This window comes from Hypanus sabinus, chromosome 10, assembly GCF_030144855.1.
Source record: "Hypanus sabinus isolate sHypSab1 chromosome 10, sHypSab1.hap1, whole genome shotgun sequence".
In the NCBI taxonomy this organism is placed as follows: Eukaryota; Metazoa; Chordata; class Chondrichthyes; order Myliobatiformes; family Dasyatidae; genus Hypanus; species Hypanus sabinus.
The window spans coordinates 39,949,113-39,970,317 of NC_082715.1; the positions used below are offsets into that span (position 1 = coordinate 39,949,113).

The 21,205-nt window shown below is 40.6% G+C and overlaps 1 protein-coding gene across 13 annotated transcripts in view; it reads left to right on the forward strand.

Moving 5' to 3' along the window:
• The window catches only part of LOC132400603 (dystrobrevin beta), a 488,265-nt gene that overhangs the window by 202,812 nt on the left and 264,248 nt on the right, over positions 1–21,205 (forward strand). For all 13 annotated transcript variants that reach the window (XM_059981722.1, XM_059981724.1, XM_059981723.1 and 10 more), the window contains 2 exons: positions 12,946–13,051; positions 15,365–15,531. In XM_059981722.1, coding sequence (XP_059837705.1) covers positions 12,946–13,051; positions 15,365–15,531 — 273 coding nt within the window. The remainder of the gene's footprint in view (positions 1–12,945; positions 13,052–15,364; positions 15,532–21,205) is intronic.

Genomic DNA, 21,205 nt, shown 5'->3' on the forward strand with positions numbered 1-21,205 from the left:
AGTCACGTTATTGGCCGAGCATTTGATCGTCACTCCTGCTGTTAGCCCTGGCTCAAAGCCCATTTTGGATTTCAGCCTATTTACCATATGTTGTTTAAACACGTTGGTCTCATAAATAATAATGGTTTTTAACTGTTAAACTTCACCCTTGCAAATGAAATAGAAACATAGAAGCATAGAAAGTAAGTGCAGGAGTAGGCCATTCAGTCCTTCGAGCCTGCACCACCATTCAGTATGATCATGGCTGATCATCCAACTCAGAACCCTGTACCTGCTTTCTCTCCATACCCCCGATCCCTTTAGCCACAAGGGCCATATCTAACTTCCTCTTAAATGTAGCCAATGAACCGACCTCAACTGTTTCCTGTGGCAGAGAATTCCACAGATTCACCACTCTCTGTGAGAAGAAGTTTTTCCTCATCTCGGTCCTAAAAGGCTTCCCCTTTATCCTTAAACTGTGACCCCTCGTTCTGGACTTCCCCAACATCGGAAACAATCTTCCTGCATCTAGCCTGTCCAATCCCTTTAGAACTTTATACGTTTCAATAAGATCCCCCCCTCAATCTTCTAAATTCCAGTGAGTATAAGCCTAGTCGATCCAGTCTTTCTTCATATGAAAGCCCTGCCATCCCAGGAATCAATCTGGTGAAACTTCTTTGTACTCCCTCTATGGCAAGAATGACTTTCCTCAGATTAGGGGACCAAAACTGCACACAATACTCCAGGTGTGGTCTCACCAAGGCCTTGTACAACTGCAGTAGAACCTCCCTGCTCCTGTACTCAAATCCTTTTGCTACGAATGCCAACATACCATTTGCCTTTTTCACCGCCTGCTGTACCTGCATGCCCACCTTCAATGACTGGTGTACAATGACACCCAGGTCTCATTGCATTTCCCCTTTTCCTAATCGGCCACCGTTCAGATAATAATCTGTTTTCCTGTTCTTGCAACCAAAGTGGATAACCTCACATTTATCCACATTAAATTGCATCTGCCATGAATTTGTCCACTCACCTAACCTATCCAAGTCACCCTGCATCCTCTTAGCATCCTCCTCATCGCCGCCCAGCTTCGTGTCATCCGCAAACTTGGAGATGCTGCATTAAATTTCCTTGTCTAAATCATTAATATATATTGTAAACAACTGGGGTCCCAGCACTGAGCCTTGCCACTAGTCCCTGCCCACTAGTCACTGTCTGCCATTCTGAAAAGGTCTCATTTACTCCCACTCTTTGCTTCCTGTCTGCCAAACAATTCTCTATCCACATCAATACCATACCCCCAATACCATGTGCTTTGAGTTTGCACACTAATCTCCTGTGTGGGACTTTGTCAAAAGCCTTTTGAAAATCTAAATATATCACATCCACTGGCTCTCCCCTATCCACTCTACTAGTTACATCTTCAAAAAATTCTGTAAGATTCGTCAGACATGATTTTCCTTTCACAAATCCATGCTGATTTTGTCCGATGATTTCACCTCTTTCCAAATGTGCTGTTATCACATCTTTGGTAACCAACTCCAGCATTTTCCCCACCACCGATGTCAGACTCATCGGTCTGCAATTCCCCGGTTTCTCTCTCCCTCCTTTTTTAAAACGTGGGGTTACTTTAGCCACCCTCCAATCCTCAGGAACTAATCCAGAATCTAAGGAGTTTTGAAAAATTATCACTAATGCATCCACTATTTCTTGGGCTACTTCCTTAAGCACTCTGGGATGCAGACCATCTGGCCCTGGGGATTTATCTGCCTTTAAGCCCTTCAATTTACCTAACACCACTTCCCTACTAACATGTATTTCCCTCAGTTCCTCCATCTCACTAGACCCTCGGTCCCCTACTATTTCTGGAAGATTATTTATGTCCTCCTTAGTGAAGACAGAACCAAAGTAGTTATTCAATTGGTCTGCCATGTCTTTGTTCCCTATGATCAATTCACCGGTTTCTGACTGTAAAGGACCTGCATTTGTCTTGACCAATCTTTTTCTTTTCACATATCTATAAAAGCTTTTACATTCAGTTTTTATGTTCCCTGCCAGCTTTCTCTCATAATCTTTTTTCCCTTTCCTAATTAAGCCCTTTGTCCTCCTCTGCTGGTCTCTGAATTTCTCCCAGTCCTCAGGTGTGCCGCTTTTTATGGCTAATTTATATGTTTCTTCTTTGGACTTGATACTATCCCTAATTTCCCTTGTCAGCCACAGGTGCACTACCTTCCCTGGTTTGTTCTTTTGCCAAACTGGGATGAACAATTGTTGTAGTTCATCCATGTGATCTTTAAATGCTTGCCATTGCATATCCATTGTCAACCCTTTAAGTATCATTTGCCAGTCTATCTTAGCTAATTCACATCTCATACCTTCAAAGTTACCCTTCTTTAAGTTCAGAACCTTTGTTTCTGAATTAACTATGTCACTTTCCATTTTAATGAAGAATTCCACCATATTATGGTCACTCTTTCCCAAGGGGCCTCGCACTACAAGGTTGCTAACTAACCCTTCCTCATTGCTCAATACCCAATCTAGAATGGCCTGCTCTCTAGTTGGTTCCTCAACATGTTGGTTCAGAAAACCATCCCGCATACATTCCAAGAAATCCTCTTCCTCAGCACCCTTACCAATGTGGTTCACCCAATCTATATGTAGATTGAAGTCAGCCATTATAACTACTGTTCCTTTATTGCATGCAATAATATTTCCTGTTTAATGCCATCCCCAACCTCACTACTATTGTTAGGTGGACTCTTTTTGCTTTTTGCCCTGGATTTGCCTGTCTGCCACTTTTACTTTTCACCTTACTACTTTTTGCTTCTACCCTCATTTTACACCCCTCTGTCTCCATCCCCCTGTCACATTAGTTTAAAACCTCCTTGACAGCAGTAGCAAACACTCCCCCTAGGACATTGGTTCCAGTCCAGCCCAGGTGCAGACCGTCCTGTTTATACCGGTCCCACCTCCCCCAGAACTGGTTCCAATGCCTCAGAAATTTGAATCCCTCCCCCTTGCACCATTTTTCAAGCCACGTATTCATCTGAAATATCCTCCTATTTCTGCTCTGACTAGCATGTGGTACTGGTAGTAATTCAGAGATTATTACCTTTGTGGTCCTATTCTTTAGTTTATCTTCTAACTCCCTAAATTAACCTTGTAGGACCTCATCCCGTTTTTTACCTATATCGTTGGTACCTTTGTGCACCACGACCACTTTCACCCTCCCATTCCAGAATGTCCTGCAGTCGCTCAGAGACATCCTTGACCCTTGCATCAGGGAGGCAACGTACCATCCTGGAGCCTCGTTTGCGGCCGCAGAAACACCTGTCTATTCCCCTTACAATGGAATCCCCTATCACTATAGCTCTCCCACTCCTTTTCCTTCCCTCCTGTGCCGCAGAGCCACCCATGGTGCAACAAACTCGGCTGCTGCTGCCTTGAGGAAAGATAAACAGGTTAGCACTTTGGCTCTAAATAGGGGCTTATGTTTAAATGGTGAAGATTGTGAGAAAAATGTTTCTGGCGCTAAAATATTTAAATGAGCTGTTTCCAACTAGAAAATCTCATTTGATTTATGGGCACTTTCGTCGGAAAGAATGAAACATCAGCTTGCTTATTTCATTTTGTCTTGCATTCATGGATTTCGTTAACTCAATAGCATGATGTCATTTTACTTTTCTGAGGTTACTGTGAAGTGGATTCTAAATCAAGATCGAAATGCTAAACAAATGTCTTTTTCCACCAAGTCTGTTGTGCAATTATATGCAGCTGTCTTATGTTGGGATATAAAATAGTCTGGTGCTCTGGTGGTCGACATCTCGCCCCAGCATTCCCTGAAGCCAGCGCTACTGATTGGTCGAGTTTTAAAATGAGTTGGTGGTGTGCATGTTCAGTAGGACAATGGCGAGATGTTCAAGTTCAGTTATTGAGCTTGGGTTATAGAGTTGCTTGCTTGTGTGTTTGTGTGTTCCACCTTGAATGTAACCGGGGTGTGCAATGATCTCCTCCCCCTTCTGAGTTGGTTCTCACCAAGCTGCTATGGTCTGCCTGTTATTGTCTTTCTTGCAATAAACTGGCAGCTGAGATTAGGTTGAAGTTCAAAATAAAATTTATTATCAGAATACATACACGTCACACATACAACCCTGGGATATTTTTTCTGCAGGCATACTGAGCAAATCTATAGAACAGTAACTGTGAACTGTAAACATTGGAAGCTGTTAACTGTAAACAAACTGCAAATGCAGATATAAATAAATAGCAATAAATAACAGGCATGAAATAATAATACAACAGAGTCCTTAAGTGAATGTAATTATCCCCTTTTGTTCAAGAGCTTGATGATTGAGAGTTGTAACTATTGCTGAACCTGAGTGAGTTCTGTGAGTCCTGACACTCTTTTACCTTCTATCTGATGGCAGCAGGGGGAAAAGAGCATGGTGTGGATTTTTGATGAAGGATGCTGCTTTTCTACAGCAGTGTTTCACGTTGATGTGCTCAATGGTTGGGAGCATTTTACTGATGATGTATTGGGCCAAATCCACTACCTTTTATAAGAATTTCTGGTCAAAGGCATTGATATTCCCAGACCAGGTCATAATCCAATTACTTTCCACCACATATCTGTAGAAGTTTGCTTAAGTTTTCAATGACATACTGAAACTCCACAGATTCCTGTGGATGTAGAAGTGCTGTTGTGCTTTCTTTATGATAATATTTATATGATGGGTCCAGAACAGGTCCTGAGATAGTGACACCCAGGAATTTAAAGTTACTGACTCTCTCCACTTTTGATTCTCTGATGATTACTGCCTCATGGACCTCTGGTTCTTCTCTGTCATCACGGACTGAATCCTCACCACAATAGTTTAACAGCTTAAAATCTGTCAGAAATTGGCTTATAAAGTGGCTCAGAACAATGAGAATTCTGCTTCATCGTGGGAGGATTATACTCTTGGGGATTGGGGGTAACTGTTATAAATGTGTGTAGTAGAAGCAGATTGCATATTAAATAGCATTCAATCTTATTGTCAGGTATTGAATTGTGTTGCTGAGTGCAGCTGTGGAAGAAAATTTCCATGATAACAAATAATGAGGGTTGAATATTGCACATTTCTTTGTTCATTTGAAACTTATAACAGTTCGATTGAAAAGATGAACTGTGAAAGAAATTAATATTAATTGAGTTCAAATATATGGGTAGGGTATTCATGATAATGCAGCAGGCTTTTTTTCTAAATGCACTCTGTTATTGTATAATTAGTGTACATAATGGGCCTGTCTATAACAATGGTGATCATTCAGAAGTGTCACTGTAATGGAATGTGCTGAGAATGTCAGGTGACATTTGGTAAATAAATACATTTTGAACATCATTCAGTTCTGGCCTCTGAGACTGATTTGATTTTCTATGCATTTTTAGCCAACAAAGTGGTATGAATGCACATTGGAATGGGTTATGTTTACATCTGGCAGATGATAATATTAAATATCCCTGCAAAAGTTATTTAAAACAGCAACAGTATTAAAAATAATAATTCTTCACAACTATTTCATTCTTTGAGATTTGCTGGAAGAATTGATGAATAAAAACATCATTGTGCTATCCACCATGGTTGATGGAATCGATGTCAGTTCAAAGCATGGCTTGCTTTACAGTGCATTGCTGACTACCACTCAGGAGGTGAACTATGTCCCCTGCTATGAGCATTCCTCTCAAGTTGTTTTAAACCCCTGTATGCTGTAAACAGTAATATATCACAGATAACATAAAGTGGCCACAGGCATCTGTGTGCATGAGTACAATGAAAAGAACTGAGTTGCCCTTCTTACAAGTAGTATTGCCTCAGCAATGGTAAAATAATGCATGTTGGTGCATTGGCCCAGGTTTTTAGTGACAGTAATGGTGAGATTTTCAGCACACTGTTATGAAGGAGCAAATTGGATTAAAACTTCCAGCACATACATATACAAATTGCTGTGCAAATCTTCATTGATTCTGACACCTCTTAAAGTGTGTCATAAGACCACTCTTGCTATCTTTAATAGTAAAACCATATGTAGTCAAAGGGGAGGGTTTGTCTTTCACGATTTCTATACAACCCAAATGAAATCGGACATCCAAGCAGGATTCTTTAGCTGGAGTCTCCCACTGGCGGCTAGCAGATCATGTTAAATGCATCGTACAGATCATAAACTTCAAAGCAAATGTGTTATCAAAGTACCAATGCCACCATATGCAACCCTGATTCAATTTCCTTGTGGACATTCGTAGTGAATACATGAAACAATAGAATCAACGAAAGACTGCACTCAACTTTACGGACAAGCCATCAACGTGCAAAAGATGTCAAACTGCACATACAAAAGTTTAAAAAAAAACAAATAATAAGAAGAAATAAGAAAATAAATACCAAGAGATGGAGAGTGGATAGGTTGTGGGAACAGTTTAGTAATGGGGCAAGTGAAGTTATCCTCAGTGGTTCAGGAGCCCGATGGCTGAGGAGTAATAGCTGTTCATGAACCTGGCGTGTGGGTCGTGAGGCTCCTCTACCACCTGCCAGGTGGCAGCAGCGAAAGGAGAGCATAGTCTAGTGGTGGATGCTCCTTTCCTGCAACAGCGTTCTGTGTAGATGTGCTGAACAGTGGGAATGGCTTTGCTTGTGATGGTCTGGGCTATATCCATTACTTCTTTAGGAATTTCCGTTCCAAGGCACTGGTGTTTCCGTACCAGCTGTGATGCACCTGGTCAATATACGTTCCACCACACATCCACAGTAATTTGTCAAAGGTTTAGATGTCCATGAGACCATAAGATATAGAAGCAGAAGTAGGCCATTCAGCCCATCAAGTCTGCACCACCATTCAATCCTGGGCTGATCTAATTCTTCCAGTCATCCTCACTCCCCTGCCTTCTCCCCATACCCTTTGATGCCCTGGTTAATCAAGAACCTATCTATCTCTGCCTTAAATGCACCCAATAACTTAGCGTCCACAGCTGCTCGTGGCAACAAATTCCACAGATTTACCATTCTTTTACTAAAGTAATTTCTCTGCATCTCTGTTCGAAAAGGACATCCTTCAATCACTGAAGTTGTGCCCTCTTGTCCTAGGCTCCCCTACCATGGGGAATAACTTTGCCATATCTAATCTGTTCAGGACTTTTAACATTTGGAATGTTTCTATGAGATCACCACTCATTCTCCTGAATTCCAGGGAATACAGCCCAAGAGCTCCTAGATGTTCCTCATATGGTAGTTGTTTTATTCCTGGAATCATTCTCGTGAATATTCTCTGAACCCTTTCCAATGTCAGTATATCCTTTCTAAAATAAGGAGCCCAAAACTGCACACTGTACTCCAAGTGTGGTCTCACAAGTGCCTTATAGAGCCTCAACATCACATCCCTGCTCTTATATTCTATACCTTTAGAAATGAATGCCAGCATTGCATTTGCCTTCTTCACCATCAACTCAACTCAACTTGGAGGTTAACTTTTAGGGTATCCTGCACAAGGTCTCCGAAGTCCCTTTGCATCTCTGCATCTTGAATTCTTTCCCCATCTAAATAATAGTCTGCCTGTTTATTTTTTCCACCAAAGTGCATGACCATACACTAACATTGTATTTCATTGTATTTCATTTGCCACTTCTTTGCCCATTTCCCTAAACTGTCTAAGTCTCTCTGCAGGCTCTCTGTTTCCTCAACACTACCCGCTCCTCCACCTATCTTTGTAACATCGGCAAATTTAGCCACAAATCCATTAATCCCAAATTCCAAATCATTGACGTACATCATAAAAAGCAGTCGTCCCAACACTGACCCCCGTGGAACTCCACTGGTAACAGACAGCCGGCCAAAATAAGATCCCTTTTCTCCCCACTCTGTTTTCTGCCGATCAGCCAATGCACCACCCACGCTACTAACTCCCCTGTAATTCCATGGGCTCTTGCTAAGCAGCCTCATGTGCGGCACCTTGTTGATGGCCTTTTGAAAATCCCAAATACACCATGTCTACTGCATCTGTTTTGTCTATCGCGTTTGTAATTTCCCCGAAGAATTGCTGTAGTTAGTCAGGCATGATTTTCCTTTCAGGAAACCATGCTGGCTTTGCCTTATCTTGTCATGTGCCTCCAGGTATTCCGTAATCTCATTCCTAACAATCGATTCCAACAACTTTCTAACCACTGATGTCAGGCTAACAGATTTATAGTTTCCTTTCTGCTGCTTCCCACTCTTCTTAAATAGCAGAGTAACATTTGCAATTTTCCAGTCTTCCAGTACAATTGCAGAATCTATCAATTCTTGAAAGATCATTGTTAATGCCTCCATAATCTCTCCAGCTACTTCCTTCAGAACTCAAGGGTGCATTACATCAGGTCCAGGAGATTTATCTGCCCTCAGTAATTTTCATTGCACATACTTCACTTTCCTGACACTCTTGAATGTCTGGTACACTGGGATGTCTTCCTCTGTGAAGACTGATGCAAGATACGCATTCAGTTCCTCTGCTATCTCTGTGTCTCTCATTACAACATCTCCAGCATCATTTTCTATTGGTCCTATATCTACCCTCAACTCTCTTTTACCCTTTATATACTTAAAAAAGTTTTTAGTATCTTCTTTGATATTAGTTGCCAGTTTCATTTCATAATTCATCTTTTCCTTCCTAATGACCTTCTTAGTTTCCTTCTCAAAATTTTAAATGCTTCCCAATCCTCTGTTTTCCCACTAGCTTTGGCTTCCTTGTATGCCCTCTCTTTTGCTTTTATTTTGGCTCTGACATCACTTGTCAGCTACGGTAGTGTCCTTCTTCCTTTCGAAAATTTCTTCTTATTTAGTATATATGTGTCTTGCATTTCCCTCATTTTTCACAGAAACTCCAGCCATTGCTGCTCTCTCTCTTTCCTGCTAGTGTCTCTTTACAGTCAACCTTTGCCGGTTCCCCTCTCATGCCATTGTAATTTCCTTTATTCCACTGAAATACTGACACATTAGAATTTAGTCTCTCCTCAAATTTCAATGTGAACTCAATCATATTGTGATCACTGTTCCCTAAGGGTTCCTTAGCCTTCAGCTCTTATTACCTCCGGATCATTGCACAACACCCAATCCAGCACAGCTGATCCCCTAGTGGGCTCAACAACAAGCTGTTCTAAAAAGCCATCCCTTAAACAGTCTACATATTCTCTCTCTTGAGGTCCAGTACTGGCCTGGTTTTCCCAATCCACTTTCATGTTAAAATCTCCAACAATTATCATAGAAGTAGTCATAGGGGATTCCATAGTGAGTGGAACAGACAGGAGGTTCGGTCAGCCTGATCGAAACACCCGCATGGTGTGTTGCCTCCCAGGTGCCAGGGTACGGGATGTCTCAGATCGGGTGCAGAGTATTCTGAAGGGAGAGGGTGAACAGCCAGAAGTCTTGATACATGTTGGTACCAATGACATAGGTAGAAAAAGGGAGGAGGTCCTGAAGAGAGAATTCAGGGAGTTGTGTCAGAAGCTGAAAGCAGGACCTCCAGGGTAGTGATCTCAGGATTGCTGCCTGTACCACGTGCTAACAAGCGCAAGAATAGCATGGTCAGTCATATTAATATGTGGCTGAGAGACTGGTGTAGGGGGCAGGGATTCAGGTTTCTGGAGCATTGGAGCATCTTCTAGGGGAGGTACAACAAGTATAAAAAGGACGTGTTACACCTGAACCCAAAGGGGTCCAATATCCTAGCAGGCAGGTTTAATTGAGCTGTTTGGGAGGGTTCAAACTGATTTGGCAGGGGGATGGGAACTGGAGTGATAGGGCTGAGGAAGGGGAAAACAGAAATAAATCAAAGATAGCGTGCAACAGAGATGATAGAAAGGACAGGCAGGAGATGAGGCATAATCACAGCCAGTGGGATGAGTTGCAGTGTAATAGAAGCATGGTGCAGCAAAAACAGAAAGCAACAAATACTGGACTGAAAGTGTTGTATTTGAATTCAAGCAGCATAAGAAGTAAAATGGATGATCTTGAAATTCAGCCACAGATTGGCAAGTATGACGTTGTGGCCATCTCTGAAACTTGGCCAAAGGATGGCTGCCATTGGAAGTTGAATGTCCAAGGATATATGGTGTATTGGAAAGCTAGGCTAGTAGGCAGAGGGGGTGGTGTGGCCCTGTATAAGAAATAATATTAAATCATTAGAAAGGGACGACACAGGATCGAAAGGTGTAGAGTTTCTATGGCTTGAGAAATGACAAGGGTAAAAGGAACCTGATGGTGGTTGTATACAGGCCTCCAAACAGCAGCCGGGATGTGGATTACAAATTACACCAGGAGATAAAAAAGGCATGTCATGTCATGCTGAACCTTTGCAAATTTCTAAGGATGTAGAGGCATTGTAGTACTTTTTTGTAATGGCATGTACGTGCTGGACCCAGGACAGATCCTCTGAAGTAATAACACCAAAGAACTTAAAGTTCCTGACCCTCTCCACCTCTGATCCCCCAATGAAGACTGGCTCATGGTTTCCTCCTCACGAAGGCAATAATCAGCTCCTTGGTCTTGAAGACATTGAAAATCTAGCTCAGTTGTGCCACAACAACAACTTCTCACTCAATCTCCTTCCTACCTACTAATTTGTTACCACCTTTGATTTGGCCAATGACAGTCAGCAAACCTGCACATGGTATTGGAGCTGTGCTTAGTTTCATAGACGTTTGTATAAAGTGAGTCGAGCAGGGGCTAAGCATGCAGTCCTGTAGTGCACCTAGGGAGATGATGTTGGCAATCTGAACTGACTGGGATTTGCAAGTAAGGAGATCGAGGATCCAATTGCACAAAGAGTAATTGAGGACGTAGTCTTGAAGCTTATTGATTTGTTTTGAGGCGATGGTTGTATTGAATACCGAGCTGTGGTTGATGAAGAACATCCAAATATATGCATCTTTGCTCTCCAGATGTTGCAGGGTTCAATAAAGAGCCAATGAAATGACATCTGCTGTGGACCTGTTGTCAAGGGCTCTGTTTTATCCTAACTTCTTAAGCTTTACATTTTTCCTTGTTATTCTTGACTAAATTCATCACCTCCCTGGACATCCAATGTTCTCTTTCCTTGCTGCACTTGTCCTTCCTCCTGGAGGTTACCTGTCCTGTGCTCTTTGCAGTTGGTTCCTTAAACACTCTCCACATGTGGACTTGCTGAAGACAGCTGTTCCTTAGTAATTCTCCCTAGTTCCTGCATAATGCTCTCGTAATCTGCCCTGACTCAGTTTAATACTCTCTAGCAAGGTCCGTACTTAACCTCATCTAGAGCTCTTTCAAAATCTAAGCAATTGTGGTCGTTATTCCCTGGCCGCTGATGCACTGAAAACTCATCACCAGATTCACAGTGCCGCCGTTCCTCTTGTTGGACCATCTATATGTTGATTTAAGAAACCCTCCTGGATGTCCCTAACAAATTCTGCTCTATCTTAAGCTACTCGCACCAAGAAGACTCCAGTTTATATCAGGAAAGTTGAAGTACCCCATGACAGCTCTACTGTTATTACACCTTTCCTTAATCTGCCAGCATACTTGTTTTTCAGCTTCCCAGCTTTACCTGTGATGGACTGGGCCATATCCATTACTAAGCTAAAATCAAGCCAAAAAAGGCAAACCTCATCATCTTCAATGTTTTGAAGCCAATTTGTCAATATTTTTTCCTTCTATACTTTTATATTGACATGTACCTCACAGTTCTCTGAGGCAGAGTGCAATGTTTTTGCTACATTTAAAGGTGCTACTCAGTAGTTGAAGATGTTGCTGATGCAATGTAGCTGAACTGAAGGTAAACAGGAAGATATTGCCAACAATTTCTTGATTGGGTGATCACACCAATAACCATATAATGTCATGGAATGTGTTTGGATCAGATTGAATTTCAACCCATTAAGATGACAATGCATCAACTGGGATTAAATATACCCAGGAGCATTTTTTTTCTCTTGGATAACATTTTGCATCTGGTGAATGCAAGCCAAGCATGCACCTTCAGCTGAAGCAAAATCTGAGATCTTACCAATTGTACCAGCAGTCTATTTTTGGTACATGAAGTAGTTAGAAGAAAGTTCATTCACTCTTTTAAAAATCTTAGTATACTTAGATGGGCATACCAAGCACCTGAATGAAAATTGTGCTGAAAATAGTCTTATCTGTGATGCAAGAAACAGTAAATATTTCAAACAATTTTCTCTCCATAGATCCTGCTTGCCTTGCTGAGTTTGCTTGCAAAGCATTTTTGAATTTTAGTTCAGATTTTGAATATTTGTAGAAATTATTTTTTAACTTTTTGTTTTGACATGCTGCACCAGATCATGAAGTATGGTTTTCCTTTATCTTCAAAACGCAACAGTGTAGAGATGGAACTGAAGAAAGAAGCTGCAGAATTGGAAAGATTGGATGGTGCAGATTGTTTTGGAGGGATAGGGTGAGACAGTCTTTTGGGAGAACAGCACAGTGAAGTGAGTTCTTCAGTTTGAGTGTGTTCTGGGATCAATCGTGACATCTAGTGCCAAGTACGTCAATCTGTATGTTTTTCTTGTGTCCATGTGAGATTCTCATCTCAAGATGTGAGATTTGATGGGTAAATTTGCCCAAGTGTGCAGATGAAGACAAGAATCTGAGAGGATTGCTGGATGTGTGGAGAGAATAGGATTCAAGGAACATTAGTGGTGGAATTAGAAATGGAGTTGATGGGCCAAAGTGACCTCCTCTTTTGTCAAATGGTAATATGAACTGAAAAGGGCCTGTTGTTGGGGAAAGAGGGGGCATTTATTTTACTGGTTGTTAAACTTGTGTAAAACTGAAATCTTTTAAACTTTGAGACACTTTTTTGAACTCTGTAGAATGTGTTAAATAATATTTTAAAAATATTTAACGATTGCACCTTGTACCATGTGCCAGATTATCCGGAACTAATGTTCAGGTTCTCTATTTTCAGAAAAAAATTACTTTAAATATGTTTTTGGATACAATGATGGGCGACCCTCCTCCACAGTGTCTGGTCTGGCTACCACTTATGCATCGACTTGCCAATGTGGAAAATGGTAGGTTCTGGCAATGAAACAGAAGCTCTTCCTGCCAGACAGGTCTGTGTTTTTACCTGAGGGATTGTAGTGGTTATGAAGTTGGCATCTTGCCGCCAATTTGTCAAGGGAAATGAATGCTAGCCTCGCTAGTGTTCAAAGTTCAAAGTAACTTTATTATCAAAGTACAAACCGTATATTGTATGTCACTATATACTTCCCTGAGATTAAATTCCTTACAGGCATTCACCTACAATAGAACAAAGAGATACTGTAGAAACAATGAAAAACTGCAAAGAAGGCAGACTGTACAAATACAGATCGATAAATAGTACTGAGAACATGTTGTGAAGTCACCCACACCCTCTAAATGAACCCGTTTTTAAAAACAAGGCTCCAAAATTGTTTTCTGGCCATTTGACAGCACAATGATTCACATGCACAATTCTAGCGATGTTGACTACAAAATTAGGTCAAAAAGATACTGCTCTCTCAATTAATTTATTATGTTCTCTTAAGCATACCGTAATAAGTGATTTCAGAGAGCGTAATATCTATGTAGCCTATGTTTTCCTTTTTGAGTGGTCCCAAGATAAATTGAACAATATGATTTTAGAAGTTGGGGGCAAGTCTGATCCCACGCTTCCTCAAGTCTGCTTGCCGTTTCATAAAATCAAAGCTGATTTAATCGTGATTTCAAGTCCGCATTCCTGTCTGTTCCTGGTAGTCTTCCACTCCCTTGCTTATCATGTGTTTGTCTGTGTTCCACCACCCTTTGAAGAAGGGAGTTCCAAACACACTCAACTCTTGAGAAGGAAACATTTTGCACCATCTCTTTCTTAAGTGGGTGACCCCCTTTTTAAATGGTGAAACTAGTTCTAATTTCCCACAAGAGGAAAGCTCTTTCACATTCATTCTGTCACGATTCGTAACAATCTTGCATCTTTCTTAATCCCCTCTTAATCATCTAAATATGGGGTTTTCCTCATAGATTTTTCCTATTTTTCCTCATAGGACACCCCTTCCCTTGGCGATGTCAGTTATCTAACTTTGAACTGCAAATGCATTGCCATACTTTGTTAAATGAGGAACCCCATACTCAACCAATGTGGTTGTTGCTACACTCTGTCCAGCCGCCTCATTATTTTACGTACATGTCAAACTTCCCATCAGCCTTCTCCAAAGGAAACAATTCTAGCTTTTGTAATCCATCCTTCTGTGTCTCTCATTCCAGGAAACATTCTTGTAAATCTTTCTAGGATCTTCTCCAACACTCTCACGTAGAATTCAATTAAGAAAATTTGTGGACTCCCTAAAAATAGTAGTCCAACAATCTGTGCAGCAGAGGCCATACCAAAATAATGGTGCAAGCATAAGAAAAAGACATACATGTTTGCAAATTGATTAATGCAAAAACAATTGTGCGTGCTTTTTTAAAGTGTTATTCTGTTTGCCCTAAATAAGAATAGACTAAAAGGAAATACAAATCTTTTATTAAAACAATTTAGTAACTACTGAAGTGCATGGCGCTAGTTAGCAATTGAAATTCTTCTCTTCTGCAATGGGATTTGATTCTCATTGGCAAACATTTCATTCTGTTCACTTTGTAGAGTAATTAATTCCAAAGTGTGACAACTGTTGAAATGTAGATTGAGCTTCAAAGAGTTGAATGAGCCTTGTGGCCTTCACTTAGGCACTTAGTGTACCTTATTGCGGTCGTCAGTGCTGCATGCAAGTAGTATTGGAATAAGACCATAAGACTAAGGAGCAGAATTAGACCATTCAACCGGTCAAGTCTGCTCCACCATTCCATCATGGCTGATTTATTATCCCTCCCAACCCCATTCTCACTGCATCCTTTGATACCCTGACTAATCAGGAACGTATCAACCTCCACTTTAAATATACTGAATGACCTGACCTCCACAGCTGCCTGTGACAATGAATTCCATAGTCTCTGGTGAAGGAAATTCCTCCTCTTCTCTATTCTAAATGGACATACCTCTTTCCTGAGGCTGTGCCTAGACTCACCCATTATTGGAAACATTCTCCCTACATCTACTCTATCCAGACCTTTAAATATTTGATTTGTTTAATGAACTCCCCCCTTCATTCTTCTAAACTCCAGCAGGTACAGGCCCAGAGCCATTAAATGCTCTTCATACATTAATTTTTTAATTAAATAAGCTGTAAGTTGACAGCTGTAACAATTTTTAAGTGTAGACCATCTTGAGAATCCCTACGCTTGATGAGAAGGCTCCCAGAGTGAATGACTGAAAATTAATTTTGCAGTACAATTTGGATGTGATGTAATTCATTTCCCTTTCTCTGCAGTATTCCATCCAGTGGAGTGCTCATATTGTCGCAGTGAGAGTATGATGGGTTTCCGCTACCGTTGTCAGCAGTGCCACAACTACCAGCTTTGTCAGACTTGCTTTTGGCGGGGCTATGCCAGTGGCTCCCATAGCAATCAACATCAAATGAAGGAGCACTCCTCTTGGGTGAGTAACAGAATCCTATTTGTAAAAGTACATCTTATAGTGCAATTAATTAATTTTAATTTTCAGTATCTAAGTAAGAAAGATGTACACATTAATTTTCCCACACAGTGACTATCCCTTGTTTTTCTTTTCATTGTGTTAGCAGATTTAAGAGATTTATTTCCTGTAGCCCAGCTTTCTTTCATGATCCTTGAGTTGTATTACTTTTCAGTTGAATATACTGAATTAGTTTCCTAATTTGCAAATTTCATAACAGTCAATACGAATTCAGTAGTTTCAAGGAAGTTGTGATCTATTTTAATTTAGTTGTATTGGTCCACAGGTACCCACTTTATCATTTAAAATGTGGAAATTCTCAAGACTCTGATAGTTCCCCGCAAACTCTTGAGTCGCGTCAAATTAAGTCCTCCCTTAGCCCAAGTTAGTTGGTGGACAATATTTGAAAATAGGAAAATAGGAGTCTCAAAATCAATCCGTGATGTTTTCCCCTGAACTAGTTTTGCAGTCACTCCCTCCCCCCCCCTCAACCTTTTTTTTTTCTGAGTATTGTATTTGACCAAATTTTTATTTGATGACTAGTTAGCCCAGCTATTCTTCATGAATGAGAAGTTTGCTATATCCTTACTGGAAATTTGTCATTTAAAGTAAAATTAGATTGGTATATGGACAGGAAGGGAATGGAGGGTTATGGGCTGAGTGCAGGTTGGTGGGACTAGGTGAGAGTAAGCATTCGGCCGACATGGCCTGTTTCCGTGCTGTAATTGTTATATAGTTATATGGTTATAAATTCAGCACATAAGATAACTTTATCTACTGCTTTCAGTAATTTTTAATTAAGCATTTGTGGAACTTGGTTCTGCAATTGTGAAATTACTTGTGTTACTATATTTTAGTTGGATTAATAAAAGTTTGCAAGTTTTGCCATTTTTATGAAGCAGTTATTTTACATTTCTCTATTAACTTGAGGAAAACTACAGACATTTATAACATTACTTGTACCTGATTGGATTGATTCCTGAAACATCAGGGCTGTTTGTGAAAAGTGTTTTAATGAAGTGTCTATATTCTCTGCAGTTTAATGGGAGGTGATATTCTTATGCTTCATGGTGTAAAAGGAAGCTGCTTGGTCCATGTAGTGTTTGCAAACTTTCAGTGCAATTCCTTCACTTGTATTCCCTCAGTTACCCCCTATAATCTAGTCTTTTCCATGTCCCCTTCACCTGTCTATCAGTTGTGCTTGGGTTAGTTAACAGTGGCCTCTAAGCTGCTAAAGAGCAGATCTTTGGGATGTGGAAGGAAATTGGAGCTTCTGGGGAATACTGCACAAAGGGAGAACATGCAACCTCCACATCAATAGCATCAGATGTCAGATTCCAAACTGGATTACAGGAGCTGTTAAGTAGCAGTGTTACCTGCTGCCTTTATTGTACACTGCACTATAGACAATAGGTGCAGGAGTAGGCCATTCGAACCAGTACTGTCATTCAGTGTGATCATGGCTAATCATCCACAATCAGTACTTCATTCCTGCCTTCTCCCCGTATCCCTTGACTTTGCTATCTTTAAGAACTCTATCCAACTCTTTCTTGAAAGCATCCAGAGAATTGGCCTCCATTGCCTTCTGAGGCAGAGCATTCCACAGATCCACAGCTTTCTGGGTGAAAAGGTTAAAAGTACTATCCTGAATTAAATATTTACCATCTTTAGAGCCCAGCATCCTGTTCCACTTAACAGTGTGATTGCTATATAACTTGTCAACATTCTGAGATGTTACACCCTGGCTCACTAAATGAAGCTGTCATCTAATGTAAGTGAAAAACACCAGAAATATATTGAATTAAAAGAGGGAATTGAAAAACTTCAGAACATGAACAGGGTACACATTGTCCCAGTAGTAGTATCTACAACTGCTGTCATCTCAGAATCACTACACAATAGCTTTCTCATCATCCTACAATGTGCTTGTAGGTTAATTAACGACTATGTATTACGCCATGTATAGGTTGATGTTGGGGGAAAGGAAGAATGCACTTGGTATTTGTGAGTGATAATACATTGGATGGGTACTGGGAAATGGAGAGATGGAATGGAAAGAATGGAATTGTTCTCTTGGGAGCTGCAATGGACATGATAGACTCCGTGTCCTCTTCCTTGTTTAAGTAAGATCGTCCTGTCAGAAGCACTAAAGAGGGAACTTGCCTTTGCATGTCACATTCTAGATAATCACGATTACTTCAAGTGCTTCATGAATGTTATCCTTTAAGCTAATTGGGAAAGACACAAGCACAATAATGACAGTGATAATTTGGAAAAAAAATCTCATTTTGAAAAGGAGAATATAATAATTGGGAAATAAAGTGAACAATAGTTTTGTCAAAATGAGTTTGAGAACATCATCGGCAAATGAACGTTTGCAAAATAAGATCTGAAGGAAAGCAAACTTGGAAACAAGTGGACAATGTGGAAATTTAACAATGTTATCAATATGGATGCACTTAACTACCATGTGTTACTCCATGTATAGGTTGATGGTGGGGGAAAGGAAGAATACAATTGATAGACATTTGTGAGTGATAATACTTTGGAATCTGTACTGGAAAAGGGAGAGGTGATATGGAAAGAATGTTATTGTTCCCTTATGGACTGTGGAGGAAAACAAGTTTATGATATAAGGCAGATGGCGTACTTATTGATTGTATTTTTATATTAAAAATACATATATTTATGGGTCCCAGCCCGAAATGTCGACTGTTTACTCTTTTCCGTTGATGCTGCATGAAACAGACACAGACAGATGCATGCACACCACCTCGTCCAGATGTTTCATCTGTATAAAATTTAATTTAGGCCACATACGAAATATTGCATCCATATTTTATTACTGCATTACAGAAGTCATGTGGAGGCTTTTGAGTGGGTGCAGAAGAAGTTTATCTGGATGTTGCTTGGTTAACAGAGTATAGGAGAGCTTGAACAAACTAGATTCATTTTCTTTAGGGCAGTAGAAGCTGAGGGATAACCTGATTTTAAAAAAAGCATAAAAATTGTGAGGCTTTGAGAGTGGAAATATCATATACTACAGGGCATAGCTTTAAGTAGGAGGAGGTGTTGAGGGACTGTATGGAGGAAGTTTACAGAAGATTTACAAGGCAAGTTTTAATTTACACACAGTTGCAGGTTTTCAGAATATGCTGCTGAAGATACAATAACATTGCTTAAAATAAAGTTAAGATTAAGTGAATATGCCTGGACCCTTTTGATGTCTTTGTGATTTGGTGCTTTGTATTCTGTATTTTTTGCTCATACCATTTGTGTGATTTTTTTTTGCACATTGGGGGATTTGATGTTTTTCTTTAAGTGTATTCCATGGTTGTCTTTGTTTCGTGGCTGTCTGTGGGAAGATGAATCTAAGGGTTGTATACTGCATGCGTACTTTGATAAATGTACTTTGAATAGCCGGGAAGAAAATGGAGCAGAAGTTGTGTTAGTTAGCTATACTTTTGACTTGACCAGGGCAAGCAGCAGCTGGAAAAAATAAATATTACGGTTGATTGTAAACTGGAGCATAGTGGGTGGCACATGAGCATAGTGGTTAGCACAATGCTTTACAGTACAGGCAACCTGGGTTCAATTCCTGTCGCTGTCCGTAAGGAATTTGTACGTTCTTCTTGTGACCACATGAGATTCTTCCGGTTGCTCTGGTTTCTTCCCACAGTCCACAGACATGCCAGTTTGTAGGTATTAAATTGGGGGATTGCTGGGCTGCATGGCTCGAAGGGCTGAAGGTCCTACTTCGCACTGAATCTCAGATAAAAGATAAGAATAAAATAAAGGTTCAGTGGTATCTAAATGGATATGCTTGCTCAAGTCAGAAAATTAGAGTGTGACTCGTGGCCTGAACCTTGCTACATATACAGTTTGGTGGGTTTGTAATCACCCATTTTTCAATTAAAAAGGCAAATTTTCCATACTTTGAAGGCTGGAAATTCAACTAAAGTGAATACACCCAGAGACGTATAACAACTTTGGCTTGTTGAAAAACAATAGTATCCTTATTAAAGGGAAAACTATCTCAAAAAATCAAAAATGGTAAAAAGATTTCAAAACATTTATTTTAAAAAAAGGGTAAAAACCAAGGATGGAAGCACCAGTGGTGAGGACTGGAAAGTCTGGTCAAGGGAGGGTAGAGGAACTCTGACAAGACTGGTTTATTTCAGTAGACTGGGCAATATTCAAAGGTCAAAGGTACATTTAATGTCAGAGAAATGTGTACAATATACATCCTGAAATGCTTTTTCTTCACAACTGTCCACGACAACAGAAGAGTGCCCCCAAAGAATGAATGACAGTTGAATATTAGAACCCCAGAGTCCCCACCCTCAGCTCCCCCTCCCATCCGTAAGCAGCAGTAAAGCAATGATCCTCCCCCCACCAGCAAAGAAAAAGCATCGGCACCCCCCACCGAGCACTCAAGCGTGCAGCAAAGAGAGCAAAGATACAGAATTGCAGTACCCCAAGGACTACTCTTTCACCTGGTCATGAGGAACTCTGCAGATGCTGGAAATTCAGCAACACACATAATATGCTGGTGGAACGCAGCAGGCCAGGCAGCATCTATAGGAAGAAGTACAGTCGATGTTTCAGGCCGAGGTTCCTGATGAAGGGTCTCGGCCCAAAGCATCGTCTGTGCTTTTTCCTATAGATGCTGCCTGGCTTGCTGCATTCCACCAGCATTTTGTGTGTGTCGTTCACCTGGTATTTGACATACCACAGGCTCCCTCTCCCTCATAAGGTTCTTTATGCACTTTTTAAGCGGGGAGCTAAAAATACACCTGTGCGAATCCCTATAGCAACTGGTGACTCTATGATCTCTGTCTCAGAGGCCAGTGTCAGAACACCTTTCATGAGGGTGAAAGCTCACAAGGTGTTAGGCCTTGATAGTGTTCCTGGTAGGGCACTGAAAGCCTGTGGCAACCAATAGGCAGGACTGTTCAAGGACATCAGGAATCTCTCATGGCTGCAGGGGTTCCCACCTGCTTCAAAAGGACAACAATCACACCATTGTCCAGGGAGAGCCCTGTGAGCTGACTCAAATACTATTGCCAGTGGCATTCACCTCTGCTATAATGAAGTGCTTTGAGAGATTGGTCATGGCCAGAATTAATTCTTACTTAAGCAAGGACCTGGACCCACTGTGATTTGCTTATCATCACAATAGGTCTGCAGTGGATGCAATCTCACTGGCTCTCCATTTGGCCTTAGACCAGCTGGACAATAGCAGTCGGCTGTTCTTTATTGATTACAGTACAGTGTTCAACAAAGGCATACTCTGTTCTAATCAATAAGCTCCAAAACCTGGGCCTACGTTCCTCCTTGCTGAGAGACCACGGTCAGTGTGGGTGGGAATTATCATCAACATCTCTCTGCTGACAGTCAACACTGGCGCACCGCAATAATGTGATTTAGCCCACTGCTCTACTTTCTTTTTCAATCTTTTTTATTATTATTATTAATATCAATATAATAAGATTAATACATAGATAATGGGATTACAAACATACACATTTCAACTGAACATGAAAGAATACATAAGCAATAGTTACAATATAAATGAGTCTTCCCAAATCATGGACGATACAAGTAACATATAAACAAAGCAAACCTAGGTATATCA